Source organism: Phycodurus eques, chromosome 18 (genome assembly GCF_024500275.1).
Source record: "Phycodurus eques isolate BA_2022a chromosome 18, UOR_Pequ_1.1, whole genome shotgun sequence".
NCBI lineage: Eukaryota > Metazoa > Chordata > Actinopteri > Syngnathiformes > Syngnathidae > Phycodurus > Phycodurus eques.
The window spans coordinates 7,934,267-7,958,557 of NC_084542.1; the positions used below are offsets into that span (position 1 = coordinate 7,934,267).

Here is a 24,291-nt window from a genome sequence, read left to right on the forward strand (position 1 = left end):
CCAAAGTCAAGAAAAAATATTTTTTCAACTCTTGTTCTATGTATATTAAAAAAGAGTTTTGGTAACAACAACGTTTTTTTGCGGTTCATGTAAAATGATGTGACAGGCCAAATCTGAACCATGAGTTTATAATGTGTCTATTAGAATATGATATGAATCTTAAGTAATTCAGTAGTTCAAATCAAAACTTGAAACTCATGTAAAATATAATTCAAGTACTAACAGACGGAAATATCTGAAGTGTTCAAATGCTAAAGCAGACAACTCCATTTTTTGTGTGAATCGAATTATATGGGTGTTTTATTTCTGGTTCCAGGTTATATCTTAATAGTTTTTATTTAGGGTATTCTAAATTTATATGTGATAAGCAATTAGAAGGCTAATTTAACTTTCACTAACAAGAGCTTTCGTGTGTGTGTGTGTGTGTGTGTGTGTGCGTCTGTGTGTGCGTGCGTGTGTGTGTGTGTGTGTGTGTGTGTGTGTGTGTGTGTGTGTGTGTGTGTGTGTGTAAATGGTAATAAAATATAGAAATAGATAATAGAAATCGAAATAGATAATAGAAATAGAAAGAAAGAAAGAAAATTTATAAAATAAAATATAATAAAAATAAGATAATAATGTAAATAATAAAATATAATTTATGGGGGTTATTTCTCTACAAAACCAAATTGTTGGTGTCTGTTTAAATAATCAAATAGATTTTTTTTTAAACTACAAACGCGAAAGCTATTAGCTTTAATGAAGGAGAAAAACGACCACCTCTGCAACTACAATACAATATTTGTTGTTTATACACACTGCTGCGTCATGGTAATTATAACACAATTAAGTGTTCGTTTATAGAACAATTGGTAAAAATAGAGTTTGACATAGCTTTGATGTAGTTTAGCTACGTTTGTCATTTCTTTGCTTGCTCCAGTGTTTCTCTTACTGGTGGGCAGCTTCAGTGCAGTAAAGCTTCATTTCATGTAAAATAACTTGTAATTTAGCGAAGTAGATTGCCCAACACTGTCTATATCTGAAGCATTTTGTGAGTCCTCTCGATGAAAAGTGCAATATAGATGACGTATTTACTTTCTGCATTTTCCCCAAATGGACGAAATCAGCTGTAGTTGCACCTCTGCCCTCCGACCGACAGACGGCGCGCCTCGGATTGTTCCTGTCATTAAAGGACACCAACATGACGACATTACGGCCGTTCAACTGCGACGATTTGTTTAAATTCAACAATATGTAAGTACAAACCTTCTTTTTTCCCAAGATGACCAAGTATTTAATTTCATTTCCGTATGTTGCTGTAGTGCGTGGCTTTATACGTGAGTTGCGTGGGAACGTTAGCCGGCTCATCCGCGTGTGACGTTCATCTACGCGCTCCGCTCAAAAAGGTCTTATTTATGTGCAGAATTAAGCTACACATTAATTTAGGAATAACGTGGTTAACATTTGCCTTGTTTAGTTGTCACCGATGTTTGTAAATATATATATATATATATATATATATATAGTCAGAGAGAATAATAAGTCTTATCATAAATGATAGTAACGATGTCAACTTGTACCTTTTGATTCCACAGCAACTTGGACCCTTTAACAGAAACTGTATCCTTTAATGTACAACTTTGGCTACCTCAGGAAGTAAGTAAATGTAATTTCTGTAGAACTTCTCTTAGAGAGGACTCACAAAGTGCTTCACATGGCTCAAATAATAATCATACAAATCATACTGTGAATCCCTGGGGTGGGGCGTGGGGGGGATCAATGTCATTGGAGAAAGCCTGTCTAAACAAATGTGTTTTAAAGACTTTAAAAATGTCTACAGAACAGGCAACTTTTAGCTCCAAATGGAAGCATATTACACAACTGACTCTGAGGCTCGATCACCTTTTTGGTTTTGAATCTTGTCGGAGAGACAGTAAGTAAAAAGGCAGTTAGAAGGCCTCAGTGATCTGACAGGACAAAAAAAGGGCAACCAAATCCACCAAGTATGGAGCAGCCTGGCCATCAAGGGCTCTGGTAGTGCCTTAACATTTTGTACTGAATCCAAAAAATGGACAGGGAGCACAATATGGCAGTGATGTGGCTTGTCCAAGAACAACAAATGCAACAAGCGTTTCCACGTGTGACAGCAGCAGAACTCTCTAGACGTCAGGAATGTTCCCTGCGTTAATAACTAAAATGATTAGTGCTGTGACGAATGTTTCATGTTTTATCCACCTGAGTTTTCACCTCAGTATGGGATCCCGTTCTACCTGCAGTACTTGGCTCACTGGCCCGAGTACTTCATTGTTGCCGAGGCTCCTGGAGGGCAACTGATGGGATACAGTAAGTTGGCTGTGTTGAGAAGCCCTCCCTAGCCACTGGATAGTATATAGTGCCCCATATTGTGAGTTGGCTATTTTGTAGTGCTGAATATCTACTACACCAGCTGGCATTGTAATCATGCGACCACAATGGCATCATTAACAGCACCCGAGTAGCGTTTCAAAAGTATTCTTCATTTGAGTGATGAATCAACCATATAGTCCGCAATATAAAAAAATCCCTGTGTACAGTGGACCCCAGCATACTTGTGTTTCGGCACCCGCGGATTCACCCATAAACTCATCCCCCACTCCCCCCACATGTTTTTTCTCATTTTTTGTTTTTCTCTTTGTTGGCTCTTAATATTCTCATTCATCCGGGTCATTTCATTCTGTGTTGTTTTTGTTTTGGAAGACGATTCGTCTCTCATCCGAGCAGGCTTCATCAGTTCATGCAGCCAGGCTTTGTTAGGGCGCACTAGCCAACGTTTGTGTGGAAGACTCCGCTATTTATGCTCCAACTTCGAGGCATGCCCCACACCACATATGGGATCTTTATTTTTGCTATTTCTTTTTTTTTGGGGGGGGGGGGCAATTCCCAAAACACATGTTGGTGGTTTATCCCCAATTATTCAATAATTTTTTGGGGGAGTTAAAGAAAAAACAAAACCGTTTTTTTTCAATGGAATGCTAATGATACGTGGATTTCCCCTCTATATTGATTATTGATTTAGTAAATTGGTTAATGATTCCCTAATACACATACGGCATTGCTATTTCAACACTAAAGTCTTGTACTTGTTGCTGCTGTGCGTGGGGTTGCAGTCATGGGGAAGGCGGAGGGCTCGGTGGCCCGAGAGGAGTGGCACGGCCACGTCACCGCGTTGTCCGTCGCGCCCGAGTTTCGACGGTTGGGATTGGCTGCCAAACTCATGGAGATGCTGGAGGAGATCTCGGAGAGGTTTGAGTCCTCTTTTATCCACAAGTCTATAGTGTTCCCTCACTTTTGGCTATATAGTAAAAAAAATTTACTTCAATTGAGCCAGGAAAACTCCTGGTTGTGGTTGTCACAACCATTTATTTTATGTAAGGGAAGCTTTAGGGTCACTAAAGTGATTTCTATCATATGTTTACTTCCTTGTTGAAAGTAGAACTGATTGTAAAATGGGAAACTAGTTGTTAATGACAGGAACATTACAAGCTGCTAAAAAGTGTAATAAAACACTAATGAAGCTGTTAAATTACGTGTAACTTTTATTTCACTGCGTGTCTAATGTCGACGGTGTTTGGTTTTTCATAGGAAGGGCGGCTTCTTCGTGGACCTGTTCGTGCGCGTGTCCAACCAGGTGGCGGTCAGCATGTACAAGCGTCTGGGCTACAGCGTCTACCGGACCGTCATTGAGTACTACTCGGCCAGCAACGGCGAGCCGGACGAGGACGCCTACGGTCAGACGATCAACGAAGTTGTCGTCATCGTTGTGATCTTTGCGGTTCCTTGACCTTGTGTGATGTCTTTTTGTGTACATCCCCCCGTGCAGACATGAGGAAAGCATTGTCCCGAGACACGGAGAAGAAGTCCATCATCCCGCTGCCGCATCCCGTCAGGCCCGAGGACATCGAATAACGACGCTTGTGGCTCACTGGTGGATGCCAGAATAGAAAGCCCTTTGAGCATTCATGCCTATATTCTTGATATCTCAAGTACTAGTATGCTCATTGTGCTCACTAGTAAGACCCACTAGTAGACTATTCATCCTGTGAATTGTGAATGAACACTAGAGGGCTGTGAATAAATGCAAAATTGCTACTCGTACTGCAAAAACTAAAAATCTTACCACAAATATTTCTTTTAGTCTTATACTTAAGACCTATCACATTAAATTAAGATTTATCACCTGAAAAGGAACTTGTTTCAAGCAGAATTTCACTTGAAATAAATAAGAGAAATTTGCCCTTGTAATAAGAAAAAGAAACTTACCCCAATGACAATTTTTTGTCTCCTTATTTCAAGGAAAAACTCGCTTGAAACAAGGGAAAAATTGTCTTTACAAACAAGTTACCGGTACTTATTAGGTGAGTGTAATCATATTAGTTTTGACTAGAAATAAGATGAATACTCTTGGTAAGATTTTGAGTTTTTGCAGTGTCCTGCTCAGCTTTACCTCAGTGGTAACAAGTAGTTGGCCTACAACAGTGGTTTTCAAACGTTTTTCATCAAAACGAGACAGGGGACCTTTCCCTTTGCAATTTGAACATTAACCCTGCGCCTAAATATATGAAAATCCATGTACTTAATAGTATATATTATAATAATAATAATAATAATGATGATGATTCAGTTATAAATTTATTGAACAAAAAAGTTTCATAAAAATGCTTTGTAAATAAATGTTTGAAAAAACATTTATGTTTAAATGCAAATCGCTGGTGTCAGGTGGAAACCGTGGCAAAAGTATGGATTTGTGTAAAAAGTAATAAATTGACCAATTTGGGATATATTGTCTGTTTCTGTGTGACTCCAGCGAATTGGATTGTACCTAAAAGTTAATTACAACTGAACTGTAGTTAAAAAGTCACTAAAATTATGCAGTTTGAACATCTTTTGCATACCACTAGAGGGAACCCACGTACCACTACTCATTCCACACTGAGAATCACTGTCCTTAAAACGATGCCAAAGTTGTCCAACGAGTGAGGACGAAGAGCGCACTAGTACATAGACCTTAAGCTGAATAGCAAGGATACGGAATAAATCCTTAAACGGGTTTCTGAATGCCAGAGAGCCACAGAGTGAAAGCTACAAATCGTCTTTAATTGCTGTACATGCTCAATAAACATTCGTATTAAAAAAAAAATGTTGGTCATCACATAAAGACAGACAAAAAAATCTTAATCTTGATCCTCATCGCTTTTGTTCTTCTTTTCGCTAACATCCTCCTTCTCTCCGTCTTCTTCCTCACTCCTCCTACTGTCATCTCTGTCGTCACACACCTTGTCTTCTTCGGTAACTTTGCTTCCCTCAGAGTGTTCCAGCACGTCTTTGGAAGCGGCGGCGGATGTCTCCTCATTCCTCTGAGCTTTTTCCGGAAGGTTCCGGTCGTCCTCGTTGGCTGGCTGCTGCTGCTTCTTCCACACCTTGGCCATGGCGAGCAGCTTGAGGTTGGGTTGGTTGGCGGCGTCCTCGGGGAAAATGTAGTCGTAGTACTCCTCCCAGCCCGCGTCCGACTACAGCCGCAAGGGAGAAGAAAAAGTCACGATTGGGAAGGTCACAAAGAACATTTCCACACCAAGAAAGCAAGATCAAATGTGAAATCCAATTTGCCATTTGATTAGATTTTTTTTTCTTCGCTTAAAAGAAAAAAGCAAATGACATTGGGAAAAAAAAAGTTTGGCTCTTTTTCCTTCTCTGCGTTATTTATTTTTCCTGCATCAACTTCCACAGTAAAATATGTATACAAAATAAGTACTTCCTATTTGAAAAGAAATGCCCTTTTAGTCAAAACCTGTTCGTAAACATGATTGTCAATGAAACTCGTGTACCTAATTAAGTATTAAAATATATTTAAAATATACACGCAATCGCTCAAAACTGAACATGATTTCTCATTCAACAGCATGAGAAAGTGTGTCTTAAATTTAAATCCGTGGTGTATGTTTTTCAAAACGAAAGACCAATAAAAAATATTTTTCAAAAAAAATCTAGTCATCTTCAAAAATATACATCTAAAAATAAAATCTGACAAACAAATTGATAACATTTATATTTTTCAAAAAATATTTTGTTTTAAAAATAGCTATTTCAAAAAATGTTTTGTAAAAAGCTATTTTAAAAGTACAGATATACTCCCCACTATGTTTTAATAAACTTTTCTAAAAATGTTTCAAAAGAAATATCAAAAAAATTGTTTCAGAAAAATCAATTTGTCAGTGATTTTTTTTGTCATTTTATAGAATTACCCGCAAAAACAATAATTTAAAAAAACATCTGATGAAGAAACCTGAATTAATATGTTTAAAAACATTTGAAAAATGATTTTAAAGTTTTGTAAAAAGCTATTTGCCCCATAATATAAACATATTTTTCAGAAAAAGTATTTAAAAAAAAAAAAAAGTATTTTCCTCCCAAAAAATTTATTTTAAAAAAATAGTCAAAATAAACCCTGAATTAATGGACAAAATGGATTGACCGCCCGGCCCACCCCACACGTGAAAAGATGAAGCAATCGTACCCCGTCCTCGGCCGTGAGCTTCCTCCTCTTTTTGACCTTCTCGGGCAACAGCTCCCGGACCTGTTCCCTGCTGCTGTCTGAGCCAAACTCAGCCTCAAAGTCCTTCCATGACTCGAGCAGCATGAGTCGCTCCTCCTTCTCCTCACAACTCCTCAGGCTCTTGTTGGCCTCCTCAAAGATCTGGCGGCACTTCGGCAGCCGCTCGCTGCCTTCCAGCGACAACTCGAACTTGGCGTAGCTAATCCAAACCTGAAGACGTACGGGGACGTCAGAGGAACCACTAGCAGAGTTATGTGTACCTGACCTGTGTATTTTTCTGATGACTGCCTGATGGATGTCATTTGTGCGTCAATCACTGCGTGAAGAGACGGGCTCACCTTGACGTGCTGGGTACGCTGCAGTAGTCTTTTGTAAAGGTTCCTCGTGTTCCCGAACTCCTCCTGCTCAATCTCAAAGTCGATGTAGGATTTCCACAGAACCTGAAGGACACGTAAATATGTTTTTGATCTATTTCATGCCCGTGAGTATTGTTGTATGCTCTGTATGTGTTGCTGCTCCGTGTGGGTTAAAATAAGGGTTGAGAATTACCATAACACTAATGCTAATTTATGTTAGCATGTCTACGGCATTTCATATTGTATGTTAGCATTAAGCTCGCTGACTTTTGTTATATGGTTTGGGTGAACATTTTTGTGTTAAAAAATAAAACGTTTAATTGTTTTGATGTGTCGGTTTTCTAGTACACTTAAGGAATGACAAGCAGCTTGAAGCAAAGCACACTTGTGCTCTAATTTGGAGAACTCTAAGCGAAACTCTTTTTTGTCTATACAGTCTCCATATTGTGGTTATTCACCTATTGCGGGTGGGGCTGGATCAGGGGTATCAAACTCATTTTTGTCTTGGGCCGCATTATAGTTATGATTTCCCTCAGAGCGCCGTTAGAACAGTGAAATGTTTAATCACCAAATCATATTACCATTACACAACAATTTGAGGGATAACTCGTTTTGAAATTAGAAGACAAGGATAATAGTCTGTTCAAGTATTGTTTAAGTTACTGTAGAAGAAGGGTTTGGTAACAGAAAAATGCAATATCTCAACATTATTGTTTATTATTATGACAATTTGGAATTTGGGGACAGATTTTAGCAAAAACCACGGACGTTGACGAGCATGATTTGCTTTCGCGGGCAACATAAAATGATGTGCCGGGCCGCATCTGGCCCCCGGGCTTTGAGTTTGACATCTATGGGCTGGATCATATCCGCTGTGATAAATGGGCGTAAACTGTCATTTCCATTTTTAGTACGGGATTGAGGAGCATCGCGTGGCACCTCGGGCATGTCCAGTCGCGGCTGTCCGATGGCGAGCTCAAAGATGGCGCGGGCCCGGTCCACATCGCCCAGGATGGTCTCCAGCTCTGCAAACTTGATCCAGGTAGTGCAGTTCTCCGGCGAGAACTCCAGGTATTTTTCGTAGAGCTTCCGGCAGCGGTCAAACTCGCGCAGCTGAAGCTCCAGCTCGATGTAGCCCTTCAAGAGTTTGTTCTTGGGACATTTCCCGATCGCCGTGCCCTGGAGAGTACAAAACGTTTTGATGTTGACAATTTAGAGGTGCAAAAATTAATTGATTAATTGACAACTGATCGATTGTCAAATTAATCAAAACCTATCGACTAATTGATTAATTGTTTAGAGACCTTGTTTAACTTCAAAATGTATTTATGTTTATGTATTTTCTGCACTGTCAATTTAAAATAATCTGTTTTTGAAGGGATGGAAATTAAAACATTTTTTTTATCAGATTCATCAGGAATTAAGAAAAATAATAATGAATCAATCGATGAATTGATTATTAAAATCATCTTTAGTCGCAAGTCCTAGTTGACATGTTGAATTTCTCAAGTCCCAATCCTTAGTTGGTAGGTCTTGGGTGATAACCGATTTCATCAATTGAATTGGAAATCAGATTTTTGTAGGTGAAAAAAAATTGACATTTTCTTTTCAAGACCCAACTAGTAGAAAATATGAGAAACTGTGGGCTAGAACATGCCACGCTTACAACAAAACGAAAGACAAATGTTACTCTTTTACTTACCATGACCTTTCTGGTGCCCTGCAGGTTCTTCTGTCTGATCTCAAACTGACCGTATAGAAGCCAGATCTTCGCAAAGGTGAACTGAGACACACGAGGTGGCTGTCAGGTAAAGTCTCCACAAGGACATTACTTATTGTCATTCTATTGATTACCTTTTTGTGAGGGATCAGATCCAGACAGGCCTGATACACCTGCCTTGTACTGTCCACGTCCTGTCCACAAACACAAACCGACTGCCTCAATAATTACAATACAGTCAGCCCGTTTACAGCTGGGAATACGTTACGTATAGGTGAAAAACCACGATAGCAGTAACTGTATCATAATCAATGTATTTTTGGTAATTTTGACATAATGTCCTGTTTTTGAATCAAGCTTTCAAGGATGTTGAAATGCGATATAGTGGTGGAACACTATTTTATATTTGTGATTTGACGGCATGAGGTGACACAAACTCACCATGACCTCCAGTTCTTCGTAGAGGGCGTAGTTGATCCACAAGTAGATGTAGCGTCTCCAGTGGCGCTTTTCTTGGATGGGCGGGACGTTGGCGATGGCGCGCTCGTACACCTCTCGCACCGTGTCGGGATCGGCATCGCTCTCCACCAGCCGGAGATAATCGAACCAGGCATCATAGTTGTGTGGGTTGGCCTTTGCGTAGAGACACACATTAGCGAAAGAGGAGAGCATAGGCTGTGTTGGGCTTTTTATACAGTGGACCTACATAGTTCCTTAAAATGTCCACTGACAATCACTTTGTAGTGATTCAGGAGTAGGGAATGATGAAGGAATTTTTTTTTTCCTCCCTATAAAATGTTAAGGGTTGCTCCCTCCGTCTCTAAAACATTTGACTTATCTGACCAGCGTTGCACTCGTTGGGTGTCATCTTTAACTGCAATTGCATTATTTCAGTTTCTCATTCAATAACATGAGAACGTGTCTTCATACTTTTGATTGGTAGTGCATACTTACTAAATACTTCAAAATAGACAGCTCACTATGTAGGCCACTGTATAGTGGATAGGGAGTGATTCCCAACACAGGCATTGAAGCAGCGTGAGTTCCACGTGGTGGCCTGCCCACCTTGACCTCCTCCTCATACTGGAACCTTCTTTTGCTGACGATGACGTCCTCGATGCCCCGTCGGTCTCCAAATTTTTTCTCAAACATGGTGTAGTTTTTGAAGAGTTCCTGGGCATGCTGCTTGGGGATCCTGTCCAAAGCGTACTTGTAGATCACACGCACGCGCTCAAACTGAACAGAGGCAAACATCAGGAACACTGTCAGTTCACACAAACTATTTTGTTCAAAATCATTCCAAATAAATAGCATAATACTTTTGCCCATCTACCTCAATGTTGTTTTTTGTAATTATGAAGTCTTTACTTTAATTTAAATATTTCAAAACGAGCAGCACAGAAACATGGTAATCTATTTTACTCGCAGATTTTAATTAGTCATTGGGATAGTGACCGTGCCCTGCCATAGAATCTGTCAGAAATTGATGCGCCCCCACCAAAAAAAAGTAACCATAGATGCCACAAGTTAGCAGCAAAGCACTGTTTTTGTCGAAAGGAAACTATTAAGTCACTTTAACATAGTTTCTTGACAGTAAGATGATGCCAAAAGTAAAACTTTTGCTTTGGCCTGAACACAAAAACAAAATAAGTGAATAATGGATAGGGCCCCAAAACGAATGTAATACCACGAATATGTGGGCTTTCACTGTGGTCTTCTTCTGATCATTTAAAGAGTATTCGGGCCACGTGGAACAAGAGGTTAAAAAACAAAAAGTAATTTGTGATCAAAAGGAAAAATATCAGCAACCCACCTCCTTCTGAATCTCCTCAAACCTGGCGAAGGCAACAAAGAGGTACTCGTCCACGTGCTCCTCCCCAAAGAACTCCACGGCACGCTCGTACACCTTCCTGCTGTGAGCGATGTAGCCGTGCTTCTCCTCGAAACGAGCGTACTTGATCCAGTTCTTCACCTCGGGGTGGACCATGACGAGTGCGCACCAGTAAAGGACTTTTTTTTTTTTTTTTTTGAGCTGGCCGTCCAAAGGAAAACAAATATTCAAACATATGGGGAGCGTGGGAGAGAACTGAAGAAGAGAGAATGAGCAGGTGGAGGAGTGTGGCAGAAGAGCACCAGCTAAAGTGAGAGGGTAAAGGAAGCTGAGATTCTGTTTGGGAGAGACGAGGATGGACAAGATCAGGAATGTGCTCATCAGAGGGACAGGACAGACTTGAAGCTTTTGGAGACAAAGCTAAAGAGGCCATATTAAAATGGTTTCGAGGAGAAAGTTGGTTTCAAGCTTTTTCCGTTCTCTTGTAATCAGCAGTAGAACTTGGGTTGGTTTCACCAAAAGACCGGTTTTTGACCAAAAGCTTTTTGTGAAAAGAAACATGCAGCCAAACAGTGACTTTGACGCAAAGTTTTGGCTTTTTGTGTAAGTTTAAACTCCAAAACAACAAAAAACAAGATTGAGCTTATTTAAGACTTATTTACAGATAAACAACTAAGAAATGCGTGGTGTGCAATGCTGACTCACCACATGGCTTGAGTTGAACGTCACTGGCTTTTTTACATGCTGTTCGGCCAGTCACTACATGAACTGCTTCATCTTTTCTCAAGATGGTGACACACACTTTCTACTACCTTCCACAACACTTCCATACATATACATACCCTGTTCAACTGTGAGGTACCTAAAAATGTCCGTGTGACCATTTCTCTTCCTCGTAATCAACGTGACAAGCTGAGATTCACCACCACATTTTTATGTTCTACTCGAACGCTGAGCTGATCTCAAATTAAAAATGATGCAACGGCATCATCTACAGGGATCTGTTAGTAGTTACGGTTGTTTACAAATCTGAATTTCACGGAAAAGCTGGACGAGACCCACTTCCATGCCTACCCGTGGAAAAACGTATCGCCAGTGGCAGTAAACGCTTGGATTTTAGGTGGCGCACATTAACGTCCATGGCAGTGAATGACTTTAGTAGACACTGGAGACTACAGGTACGACATCGGTAGAAGGATGCAGGAAATGGAGCGCCAAGAGAAAGACCAAATAAAAAGGGATGTGATATAGGAAGACTTGCAGATAGCTGGAGTAAGAGCAGAAGATGCAGAGGAAAGGGAGATATGGAAAAATGATGAATCGCCATGGCCACCCACGAAGAGGATTAAGCCCGAAAGAAGAAAATCAACAACGGGACGGCAGCATGAGAAGGATATATCGCTCGTAGATGCTGCGAGCTTTGTCCACCTCCTTGTAGCGTAGCTCAAAGTTGATGTAAGAATGCCAGGCCTGCTCTTCGGGCTCCCACTCCATCCAGCGCTCAAACGCCTGTCTGCAGCCCGCCACATTTCCCAGCATCTCCTCCATGTACGTGTACTTGTACCTGCGAGAGGACGAAGTTAGTTAAAAAAAGAAAAAAAAAGGCCCTGATCGGGGGCCACCGCTATCAAAAGGTTGAGGGACTCTGAATTTGTGCAACATGACGGTGCGTTTTGGTGGCAATGAACTCTCAGCAGAGTGGCGTTTACCAGAACTGGTTGACACGGGGCAGGATGGTGATGGCTCTGTCCCAGATGTTGCGGGCGTGGTTCACCTGCCGACTCTTCATCTCCATTTCGGCGTATTTCAGCCACAGGGTCACGTTTCGGTGGTCCACGTCCAGCGCACGCTCGTAAATGGACCGAGCCCTAAAGTCACACAAAGGTTGGAGATATTCAATGACAGTGGCTGGTTTTGCATTTCGGACCAAACAAAACCCTACAAAATGCAATGTAATGGCAATAATCATCAAAAACGTGGATCATTGTTTTTACAACGTAAAAGCAGATGTTTGCAAAAGTCTTATTTTGATTCAACACACAAAGATAATCAGTCTGCTTTCGTGGAGGACTACAGAAATCTGATTGTTACACTTCTTGATGGTTTTGCTCTTTGAACACTGTCAAACTAACATGGTTCACTCTAAAAAAAAAATATATATATATTTTTTTTCAAATATGGAAAAAAAAGTCACTTTTTATTTTTTTCCATTACGAAGGCGCCTATGAAACTTGCAGGGTTCATTACTCCCAACAGTTTTAAATACCGCTGGCTTTTGATCATGTTTACTGTTTAGCCAGCAGAGAACGCCTCACGGTTGCGGTCAGTAAAGATTTAATCTAAAGCCAAATATATACGAACGATGTTAAAATGAAGTACCTCTGGATCTCTGTCAGGCTTTCCTCCCATTGCGCGTATTTAATCCAGTTACTGATTACGGTGCGGTTCTTTCGGATGTTGTCCTCAAATGCCTGTAAAGTAAACAAAGTTACATGAGCTAGAGGTGAAAGGAAAAAGTAGATTTGTGAGCAAATTCGTGGGTGGCTGCTGACCTTCCTCTTCCTCAGCTTGTAGTCGTTCAGTTCTTCCTTGTCGGTGATCTTTTGTTTAGGTGGCGGCGGCAGAAGTTCAAGTTCTCGTTCTTTGGCTTCCCTGAGAAGCTGCTCGGCGGTGATCTGCACCTCCGCCGGGGCTTTATTCTTCACCTGAAACACACACAAAAACACTCACCTCATTGACATTTGATTCCCCCGACGTCCAAACGCTGCTTGCTAGCATTAGCTCAACCAGTCTGTTTTTGCGGGGTTTTTTTTTCTTTTTACCTTCGCCACCTTCGGTATTCGCTGTTTCCCAGCTGCCGTCGAAGCCATTTTGGCAACCCAAAAATTCTGAAACTAGTCGATTATTTGAAGTAAAAACCCAAACAAAGTCAGAGAGACGCCGAATTGTTTTTTGCAGCGCACGCGAGCCACCATGACAGTTCCCACAATGCTTTGCAACGTCCAGTTACCAAAAGTTACAAAATTTGCGTCCTAAAAATGAAACAAAAGGCTTGGATCTTAGCAGTTAGACTTTATTTTTTAAATTGTTTAAAAGTGTTGTTTTCTCACCACTTTACTTTTAATTTTGCATCCCTGACGTCACACGAGAAAACGTCATGAGCCGCCATGATAGTACCCAGAATGCTTTACTCCAGTTACCAAGGCAACGACGTTTGCGTCTCAATAATTTGAAACATAGGAGTTAGAATAGATTCTAACATGTTCTTTTGTGTGTTTTTTTTCTCATTACTTTAGTTTTAAAAGTCCACCCCTGACGTCACACAAGTCAACGAGCTGCGTTCATTGCTCTAAAACTATTACGTAGTTCAAAAAGGACATTTTATTCACGTTTTAAGGTTTGTGTGGCGTTATCATCTCATGTGGTTGCTCGGAGATGACATTGTTTATTTGTCTACACGGAAGATTTATTTTTGAAAGTTGAAGAAGACGTTTCCGAGATGAAGTGCACTATGACGTCAAGCAGCGGTTGCGAGGAAAGAGTTACAGTCAGGAGGAGTGAATGTGCGGATGCCGAGGCCATTGAACGCCTCATCACCCCTGATGCGCGGCAGCTTTTTGGCCCAATTAACGTCCTTCAACTCCTGTAAGTGCAACCCCACAACTTTACCATTGAAGTCAGCTAGCGTAATGCTAACAAACAATGCAAAACGCCTTTGACGGGCTAACAAATAATATATATGTGGTAGCATTATATGCAAGTCTGCATATGAATATTGTTCACGTACTATACGTGCTCCCTCTTACGTGTTCCAGTTAAGAGGCGAGCTGCAGCATTTTGGACCAGAACGTATGTCATTCCATATGTAACCAAATATTGCACCTGAATAACTGCAATGACCTTACTTTTCTTTTTGGGCCCTGGCCTAGGGAGAAGGCCAACCTGGCAGTGACCTTGGCCAATGAGGCCGGCGACGTGGTGGCGCACGCCTCCTTCTTTGACCATCCCGCCGCAGCGCTGGTGGATCCGCCTCACTGGGAATCTTACCTGCACAAACACTTCAAAGCGGACGCCTTGACAGTGTGTACATCCGTGAACAACACTCACTGGGCTCTCTGTACTTTGTCATCTAATGATGTTGTTGTTGTTGCCGTTCTCCAGCCATGGAACACGCTCTTCCTCCATCTGTTTGTTTCCCAGAACTGCTTCTCCACTGCAAGCTTTCAGCACATCATCAGGTGCCGTCACTGCCTCCAAGTAACATGCAATTACAGTTGACCCCCGCTATTTGTGGGGGATAGAGACCGAGCCAAACCAAAAACAGCGAAAATCCGTGGATAATTGACGCCCATTGTTGACCCCCCCGCCAACACACACAAACACACAAATAGATTAATCCATGGGTGCCGAACCCCAAGTATGCGAGGGTCCACTGTACACCAATGGTTGGTTGTACTTTTGGTACCTGGGCCTTCAGTGGGGACTTAATCCACCCTTTTAATAGCACCTCAATCATATCAAGACAATTACACAACAAAACATCAACACAAAACAAAAATGCAATGTAACAGCATGCAACTGTGCCATGTACATCATCTGGAGCACTTCACAGATATTATTTATCTCGCAACATGACGAAAAATACATCATACTCAACAAATGTTGCTTTGACCAATCAGAGCAGGGAAAAAATTCTGATGTCATTAAGGGCTAGCACTTTGGCCCTGTGAGCACACATTTGGAATGTGATTGGTTAAAGGACCCAATTGTACCTTGAGATAAGAGTTTAATTAGTTCTGTGACTACGCTGGTATCTCAAAACGTTTGTATCTCAAATCATCTTTCCCCATTGAAATGAATGGAAATGCCAGCTAAATGCTGCATTAGCACCACCAACTGATATTGTCCTTCCACTGCGAGGAAACCAATTGATGGTGACCAGATGTTGTGAAGTGTGCTGCTGCCATCTAGCTGTAGGGGTCTGAGGCGCACCCATATCTCAGCGCACTCTTATCTGAAATTTTGCTCGTACCTCAAGACAAAAAAATTGGTCCCGTGGCAGCTTGTATCTAAAAAAAGCTTGTAAGTCAAGGCACTGGTATCTCAAGGTACCACTCCATAGTTGAAGTTACAAGGGCCAGCATTATTGATTGTGAAGGCCGTGGGCAGATTAGTTTCACATGGCAACACATAGAGAGTGAAAACGTCCATGTACTGGAATCAGTGCAAACCAATAGACTATTGTGAATAAATTAACACAATTACGTGGAACAAATATTGGAAATTAGGTTGGAAATGCAGGTCAGTGCTGATCTCCCATCACTGAATTACACACATAGACACATGGATATTATTTTGTGTCAAATATGGTGATGTGTTATTGATATACAGCACTTGTTCCCAACCTTAATTAAGCCAAAGCACATATTTTACATTGAGAGAAATCTCATGGTGCAAAACCAACCAAAAATGTCACAAAAAGTATAAATACTGAAAAAAATGATGATCCCATCTCAATATACTCCCAAATGTACTGACTCGGGGTGAAATGTGGGCCTATTTGGCTTAACACAAAGCTATCGTTCTGAATGGCAACAGTTGGATGCACAGGTTCATTGTACCTTCTGCCTTCGAATGGAAGAGTATTGAATTGTTCTGCCTGTAACTATATGTCGCTGGCATCAATGAATGAACAAAGATACTTTTTTTGCAGTAAATAAATAAGCAATTCAGTGCAATTCCCACACAATTGTTGTGAATGGTTGATAAATGTGTGCTATATTGTGTGTTGTTGTGTGTCACAAACAGCGCTGTGTTCAACACCTCTGCTGAGCTGGACTACGTGTGCCTGCTGAGCGCAACATCTGTCTGCTTAGGTAAATCATCTCTCTCATGGCGCACTAGTGGTTAGCACATCTGCCTCACGGCTCCGAGGTTCCGGGTTTGAAGCTCGGTTTCGACCTTGCTGTGTGGAGTTTGCATGTTCTCCCCGTTCTAACGTGGTTTAGCATGTTAGCTTCCTTGAAGACTTTAAATTGTCTATAGTTGCCTTGTGATTGGCTGGCGGCCAGTCCAGCGTGTAACCTGCCTGTCACTCAAAGTCAGCTGGGATAGGCTCCAGCTCACCCATGACTCTAATGAGGATCAGCGCTATAGACAATGGATGAATGGATCTATCTCATTCGTGAATGTGTGCGTGTGTGTGCAGAAGCGGTCTTGGGCAAGTTGTTGGAGCCCTTGCAGCGTCTGACTGAAGAAGAAGAAGAAGAAGAAGCTGCTGTGCTGAATTTGTTAGTGTGTCACAGGCAAAGACTCTGTCCAAGACTCTATGTCCGGCCAGCAAGGTCATTCTTCATCTCCACACACACACACACACACAAACGCACACATGCACTCACATGGACACACATACTCAAGAACAAGCACACGCACACACAGATACACAAACGCGCAAACACACAGAAGCAAGATTGCACTAATAGTGTAATATACAGTACTGCTTTTGTTGCTGCAGTAACGTTTTAGGCCAATGGGGGCAGTCTAGTTTTTTATTTATTTATTTATTTTTCTCGATGAGACTGGTTTGACGTGGTGGCCAACTGGTTAGCACATCTTTCTCACTGTTCTGAGGTTCAAATCCGGCCTCCCCAATGTGGAGTTTGCATGGTTGTTTGTTTATATGCGCCCTGCGACTGGCTGGCGACCAGTTCGGGGTGCGCCTCACCTCTCGTCCAGTCGGCTCGGCTCCGATGGGCTCCAGCACGCCCGCGACCCTGGTGAGGATAAGCAGTGCGGAGAATGGATGGATGGATGGATGGTTTAACGTGACACTTACACTTTATTAGGTGCACAGTGTAAAGAGATAAATCAAACATGTGTGCGCCTGTGTGTGTTTGTGTCAGGGTGGAAGACCACGATGACGTCATGCACATCGTGGCTCAGGAGACCAAAATTCTGTCGGTCATGCGCCGGCCGTACTTCCTGTCGGAGCTCATCGAGGCCCAGGACGAGCGTAACCACGCTGCCGTGTGTGAGGTGGGTTGGTGGTGTGCGGCCGGGGGACAAACCAATTTCCATTGCGGGAAGCATCATAATTTCATTTATAATTAACTTATAATTGCTATGAGAAAAAAAATTCTGAAAAAAAAAAACCACAAGGAAGCGGAGATCCGGTAAAAAAACCAAAAAAAAACATATAAAAAAAAACAAGTGAAAAAGCAGGGGTTTCTGTGAATTATGGGTGATAGATAGGTTCCTCCCCAGGTGGAATGGTGGATGACAGGTTAGCACATCTGCCGCATCGTTCTGAGGACCCAGGTTCAAATCCGGCCTCGCCTGTGTGGAGTTTGCATGTTCTCCCCGTGCCTGCGTGGGTTTTCTCCGGGTGCTCCGGTTTCCTCCCACATCCCAAAAACATGCATGGTAGGTTCATTGAAGATTCTACATTGCCCATTGGTGTGAATGATTGTTTGTTTATAAGTGCCTGTGATTGGCTAGCAACCAGTTCCGGGTGTAACGCGCCTCTCGCCCGCAGTTATCTGGGATAGGCTCCAGCATACCCGTGACCCTAATCAGGATAAGCGGTGTCGAAAATGGATGGATGGAGGTTCTTCTCCAAAAAATATGTGAATTTGCGAATGCCGAACCGTGAATATGAGGGTGTCTTTTGTATTGTTCAGTTGATATTCAGAAGGAATTTAGTGGAAAAAAACAACTACTATAAACTACTATACTTTTAAAAACTGTAAAAAGTGAAGAACATGTGCAACTTTGGTACAGATTTTCTGCCAAGAAAAGAATAAATCCATTTTGACAGAAACATGGAGTAGATACATTTGATTTGCTTTATTGTGCCACAGAAACTGAAAATAACATGGCAGTCCGGATACACGTGTTGTAGCAGAACCCCCACTGCCGCGTGCGAGTCCAAAATCGTCCTGGTGGCGTCTGACACTCTCCTGGCGCTTTGACAGGATGTCACAATAGTGCCAGGGTTTTCTCCCTGGTGGCTGGTGGGGCAGATGCTGATGGCAACGTACAGTACCGTACGTACAGTATGTCCCAATGCGGCTGAGATGCGGCCAACACCTGCCCTCGCTCAACACTTTGTGTCCATGACTCACAGACACATTCATGTCGAGGATTTCAACAAATGTCTCGCAGGACTTTTAGCTTGTTATCCCACTGGGCTCTATGCTGGCCTTGTAGATCCATGTGGCTTTGTTTTTTTCTGCTGTCTGAATGCAAATGCTATCAAACTTCCCAAGGTTGGGGATTTCTTTCAGATATTTTCATTTCCAACTTGTATCGGAAAGTGAGGTGCTACTTACTGTACAGTAAAAAAAAAAAACATATATATATATTCTCAGTAAATACTAGAGAATATACAATAATTATTTTTAGGCTGTTTTAGCTCAAAGGTTAGTAAAATGGAACAAGGGCCGAGGGTTGAAGATGAGTCTTGATGATGATGATGATGATGACGACGATGATGATGATGACAATGATGATGAAATTATCCTTGTCCTCCCGGCAGTGCGACGGCGTCATCACGGGTTTCATCAGCGTGACTGCGGAGGTGGACGTGAGGCGACTGCAGGAGCATTTCAACCTGACTCACTTTGGAGGTTTGTGCAAAGCCAAGCAGGTTGACGGCGACGACGCTGATCCACATCCTGACAGCGCCGAGGAACCGCCGCAAGAACCGTCACAAGAACCGCAACAAGAACCGCTAGAAGAACAAGATCCAGAAGGAGGAGAAGAAGAACCCCAGGTTGAAAAAAAGTCATAATTATTGTCTACAGCGGAAGTCATTTATGAACACTTTTGAACCTTTAATAATAGTAATAGTTTCAATTTTCAGTATATACAGTACAGTGGTGGCTTGAGATATGAGTTTAATTCGTTCCCTGGCAATGCTTAGAACTCAAAACACTTAACTTTCTCCAATCATCTTTCTCCAATGAAATGAATGGAAATGCCATTCATCTGTTCCATCTTAAAAAAAACAGCAACACAAAATAGAGAAAAATAGCACTCTATGATGTTGTACTTTATTCAAATATCATATATTAATGCTGTAAATAGAATTAAATTTGTCACATGTTCTCATTCAATTCGAGGCACATTGTGCTGCTCATTTTGGTGCACACGCCTTGGCCACCTGGGATATTATGCATCTCTATCGACTGATATTACTTATTCGAGGATAAAGAACATACAAGTGTGTCCTGCTATATTGTCTGTCTACATGTGTTTCTGCATTGTTTGTGTTCAAACGTCCATTGCTTAAAGGGTTATAACACTGTCACATGGATGCTATTCATTAGCCTGCCTATGGAGTTTCCCATTATGTGTTAGAATTAAGCCAGTGGACTTCAAGGCAAAGTTTGGTGTAATTCTGTTTGTTGATCGACATTGATCGTTTGATCAGATCGACAGCTCGTATCATGAATAACTTGTACGCCGGGTCACTTGTATTTCAAAGCACCACTGTATATACACCAATTTTTATTCAAAGTGTACAAGAGAAGAACTATTGAATAACCTTTTTCATTTTAATTGATTGTTGTGTTCAGGAGGGGGACGAGGAGGTTCTGTCTGGAACATTTGAAGAACCCTCAGCAGTACCCAACGCCTTCTGTATCCAGTTCTTCTTCTCAGAGAAGAACTATGAGATAAGGTGAGGACAAGACTGCTGCAATTTTTTTCTATTATACTATTAAATTTTTAAGTGGAGTTTTCCCGATTGTGTTCCTAACTGAGAATGCTGCAACTACAAACTGATGGCAGCTTAAAGATGAATACCGCCCCCTGGTGGTGCAGTTAGATGGTCCTCCTTTGCCAAAGGTCACGCGTAGGTTGACGACAGCAGCTCGTCCTGAGCTGATGGGAGACAGTTGTGTTGCCATAGTGACCAGCAGCTTGGGCCAAGCGTCGTTTCAACTCCTCCTCATCCTCTTCTTCTGGTTTTACAGATCACTCGACTTGATTCCATACATATTCCAACTCTTTCCGGTGAGTGCGCACCTGGTCTCTAACATGCCTCCACCATGATTAAAAAAACGAAGTACTGATGTGAACTACATTATATACACAAACATCACAAAGAACAATGGAAGCATTAAAAAAGAAACGTTTTGTTTCAAGTTACATGTGCACCAAGTTTTGTCATAAAATTTCAATTATTTTGGGATTATTTTAGAATTAAACTCACCTGAGAGTCGTCCAAAAGAACGCCACTTGCTGCTGACATGTAACACAGGTGTAACACAGAAAGAATGTAAACATAACACACATGAAATATTCGTGTAACCCAAATGTAACACATCATCACACATTTAACACAAATGTAACACAAATCTCACATACATGTTCGTTGGAAACGTCCATCAGGATCTGGACTTCTGCATCATCACCGTCCCGACGTTGTCTCCGGACTTCCCGCTCCTGCAGAACTTCCTGAGAGTTCCTCCACGACCCAGCAGCCTGTTGCCCTCTGACCTCTATGTCCTGCACCGGGATGGGCTGAGGTGGGCCACGCCGGGGCGGGTGGGACTTCCAGCTGACCCTGTCCGCTGGTTGTCAACGTGTCGCCGTGCGTTCTGGGATGTTCTTGCAGGAGCGTCAAAGTGCGACTGGCGACGGAGTCCGACAGGAACGGCGTGGCCGACCTGATGGCCGACATGAGACTGGGAGGAGACGCCCTGCTACAGGACCTGGACCTCATATTCAACACCCAAAGTGATGGGGTCGGTACACACACACACACACATTCACACACACACACACATACAAACACACACACGCACACCTGACGTAACTGTCCCCGTAGGCCGAACGTCCTCTGCAGGCCTTTGTGGCCGACGTGGATGGGGCCATGGTCGGGACGTTGATCATCAGCGACGAGAAGGTAAGCTTCTACAAGATCCTCGTGTTTGTTTCGGGATCTTTATTGTTCCACTGGGGAAAAGACAATAGGAAAACCAATCAGCCTTTTCACCTTTGTGTTCCTCACTGTTGTGATAGAAGCCCAGCAACAGGACCGTCACCAAAAAAGAGGAACGTAATTAGCTGTTGGGCACTTCATTAAGTACACCTGCAACAATCTTGGGTTCTCAAAATTTTGAGGATCCAGGGACATCTTACATGGGAGAATCCAAGCAGCCCCTAGTTAAGCTAAGGCAAAGTAAACAAATACCATGCAAGCGTGCCATTAAATGTCATGGGAATTAAACATTTGCCTGATTCTGAGGGAAAAGTTACATTCCAGTAACTAGCTCAAATTAATCAATTTTTATAGAAAAAAATAAGAAGTAGTTGTGTTTTTCCAACATATTGTAAATTGTAATTTTATTTTAAGTGTATTTTAAAAAATGCTAATTTATTCTCGAAATAAAGTTTGAAAACAACTTCATTTGGTAATGTTATGCTTTTTAAAATGGAAAATAATCAATTAGATATATACAAATAATTTAAAATGTACAGAGTACTGAGTAAAATAGATCAAATGTCAAGTAAATGCTTAAATAATGATGTCACTGAACAGTGTTATTGGTAACAATGTGACAAGAATGGTTGGAAGAAAAAAACAAAGTTGAAAAAGTAGGTCTTAAACTATATGTAAAAATGTGCAAAGGTTTTGATGAAAAACATCTAATTAAATAACCACCTTAATCCGAACTCTGTTCTTCCTCAATACTAAATAAATACCAAAATGAAATACAAAATGAAAATGAAATATCACTGAGAGCTGTGTTGACTGTTCATTGCTGTTGCAGGTGCTTAGTCGACTTTTGCCTTTGGGCCAGCACTGAACGCACTGAAATCATATGGATCTAAGTTGAGCGTGATTGTCTTTCCAAAGACACGTTTGGATGCCGTTCACTTGTTCGGCGTCTGTTCTCGCCCCCTCAGGACATGGAGTACATCCGGGCCCGCTACAACATCGAGAACTTCATCTACTTCAGCCATCACGGCAGCCACGAGCACGCTCAGCTCCACCACTTTGTACTCCACCGCTGCTTCCAACACTTCGGTCGACATTTCTTCAAAGAGACACTGCGGCTGGCCCGCAAGTCCAGCTTGTACCACCGCGTGTACCCGCTCGACTCGGGCCAAGAGGTGCAGTCGACACAGTGGGTCTCTTGGGCCTCACTTTTAACAACATCCCCTGATAACCAGCTTCGGTGTGAGCTCAGGTGACCGGGCTTCTTTTTGTGCCCCCAGAACTGCTGTGTGCATCATCTTGACTATGTCCTGGACTGCGCCGTGCCCGTGCGCCCTCGCCGTCAAATCATCTACCCTCTCATGGAGCTCGGCGCCAACGCACCTGCCAGGAGCATCACCGACGAGCAGGTGGGCTCACACACACTCGTGGGGAAAGGTTTCCATGGCGAGCAAATTCAACATTTGAAAGCGAAGTTTGACACTTTGGAATGAACATTGTAGATATAAACAACATCTTTCTGACGAGTCGTAATTCAATTTTCTATCAGGAATATTCATTCAAAATATCTGTTAAGTAATTGTGACTCGTCGAAACGCTGTGAATTAGCAATACCTGAATTCTACTTTTGCCTAGTCAAAACTGAATTACGGATAACTGCAACGTCATTTCGCTTAGGACAAATAAAGTCACTTCTGCCGTTCTTGTGTGTAGGGGTTCTTGTAACTGCTATCTACAGTTCAGTTGCAGAGATCCAATTTAAGATATCTACAACACCAGTCGTAATTGCAGTAATACAAATCTACAACATAATGTTGCCTAGTTCAAATGAAAAGGGACATGTTGACATGTTACAGATATCCGAAATGTTCTTTTTGACTAGGCAAAATTCAATTTTAGATATCTGTAACAAATATCTAGTCAAGCAGTAAAAGGTTGCGAAGGCTTGCCATACGTTCCTGTCCACTAGATGGCGCTGCTTCATCCTGAATCATCCCATGTTTGAACCGGTGTCACAGGGCACAGCTGTTGTTCATGCTTGGATGAGGTTGGTGTTAAAAAGCCGTGGTGGGAACTAAAAATAGTTTGTGACTGTATTTAAATCGATTTTGTTTTTGGGTTTTTTTTGCCTAAAAAGCACCTGCTTCTGGCCTTAAAAATGTGTTCATCACATCTGAAAAACACATACAAATAAGGTGTATTATTTCTGTTGTCATGAACTACTTCGGCGGGTTTGTTACTCAGTTCACATCGCAAGCAGAGCTAACGGAACACTTTGTTAAAAGACGGGAACTATTGTGTGCAAAGTTTTTTTTCCACTGTGCCAAGTTATCAAGATGGATATTATGTGGAAATGACAGTAAAACTTCATTTTTACTTTTCACTCAGTACATAAGTACAAATACGTTACTACATTTACATAAAGATTTGAATGAGTACTTATACCAGACTCTTTTTAACAGAAGTATCTTAAGTACAGTGGGATTACTTTTGCCACCGCCGGGAAGAAGCTGCTGAAATAAAGACGGGAGTCAGGCCCATTTGTGTCGAGTGATTGACTTTAATGTGAAGTAAATATTGAGCTCAATGTGCATGTTGACATGTTTTGTTGGAAGGCCGAGCCCCTGCTTGCCCTGCTGGTGTGCAGATAAGAGATAAGCGCACCTGCGGCCTCTTATCAGCACGCTATTGTATTAAGCACAATTAAAACACAACTGAAGCTGTTGCACACAATTAGAGTATTGAAGCTGCTCTAAGCGCTAGTCTCATGCATGGTGGCCCTCGAAGTCATGGCTTAAAGTCACGTCTCGATCAGGGTAGGCCAGAATTCATAACTCAATGTATTAACACTAAAATGTTATTAACACC

General features: G+C 41.9%; 3 protein-coding genes across 3 annotated transcripts in view; 2 read left to right on the top strand and 1 right to left on the bottom strand.

The window, feature by feature from the left end:
- The first annotated feature begins 1,153 nt into the window (after window positions 1–1,153).
- naa20 (N-alpha-acetyltransferase 20, NatB catalytic subunit) lies at window positions 1,154–5,476 on the top strand. Its single transcript, XM_061704079.1, has 6 exons — window positions 1,154–1,233; window positions 1,575–1,599; window positions 2,232–2,322; window positions 3,126–3,261; window positions 3,601–3,746; window positions 3,839–5,476. Exons 1-6 carry the CDS (start codon window positions 1,181–1,183, stop codon window positions 3,922–3,924), a joined length of 537 nt encoding a protein of 178 aa, XP_061560063.1. The 5' UTR covers window positions 1,154–1,180; the 3' UTR covers window positions 3,925–5,476.
- On the bottom strand, window positions 5,092–13,479 carry crnkl1 (crooked neck pre-mRNA splicing factor 1). Its single transcript, XM_061704078.1, has 14 exons — window positions 13,298–13,479; window positions 13,028–13,180; window positions 12,855–12,946; window positions 12,185–12,343; window positions 11,873–12,039; window positions 10,458–10,636; window positions 9,710–9,880; window positions 9,086–9,277; window positions 8,779–8,838; window positions 8,627–8,707; window positions 7,864–8,103; window positions 6,907–7,008; window positions 6,530–6,778; window positions 5,092–5,525 (listed from the first exon to the last, which is right to left on the bottom strand). Exons 1-14 carry the CDS (start codon window positions 13,343–13,345, stop codon window positions 5,190–5,192), a joined length of 2,229 nt encoding a protein of 742 aa, XP_061560062.1. The 5' UTR covers window positions 13,346–13,479; the 3' UTR covers window positions 5,092–5,189.
- Window positions 13,480–13,636: 157 nt separating this feature from the next.
- cfap61 (cilia and flagella associated protein 61) overlaps window positions 13,637–24,291 on the top strand; it is a 28,738-nt gene continuing 18,083 nt past the window's right edge. Inside the window, exons 1-14 of the mRNA XM_061704080.1 lie at window positions 13,637–14,120; window positions 14,405–14,555; window positions 14,637–14,713; window positions 16,284–16,351; window positions 16,684–16,819; window positions 17,378–17,510; window positions 19,012–19,248; window positions 20,054–20,157; window positions 20,453–20,492; window positions 20,871–21,007; window positions 21,097–21,226; window positions 21,310–21,387; window positions 22,392–22,598; window positions 22,704–22,832. Of these exons, the coding sequence (XP_061560064.1) occupies window positions 13,975–14,120; window positions 14,405–14,555; window positions 14,637–14,713; window positions 16,284–16,351; window positions 16,684–16,819; window positions 17,378–17,510; window positions 19,012–19,248; window positions 20,054–20,157; window positions 20,453–20,492; window positions 20,871–21,007; window positions 21,097–21,226; window positions 21,310–21,387; window positions 22,392–22,598; window positions 22,704–22,832 (1,773 nt within the window). The 5' untranslated portion in view covers window positions 13,637–13,974. The remainder of the gene's footprint in view (window positions 14,121–14,404; window positions 14,556–14,636; window positions 14,714–16,283; window positions 16,352–16,683; window positions 16,820–17,377; window positions 17,511–19,011; window positions 19,249–20,053; window positions 20,158–20,452; window positions 20,493–20,870; window positions 21,008–21,096; window positions 21,227–21,309; window positions 21,388–22,391; window positions 22,599–22,703; window positions 22,833–24,291) is intronic.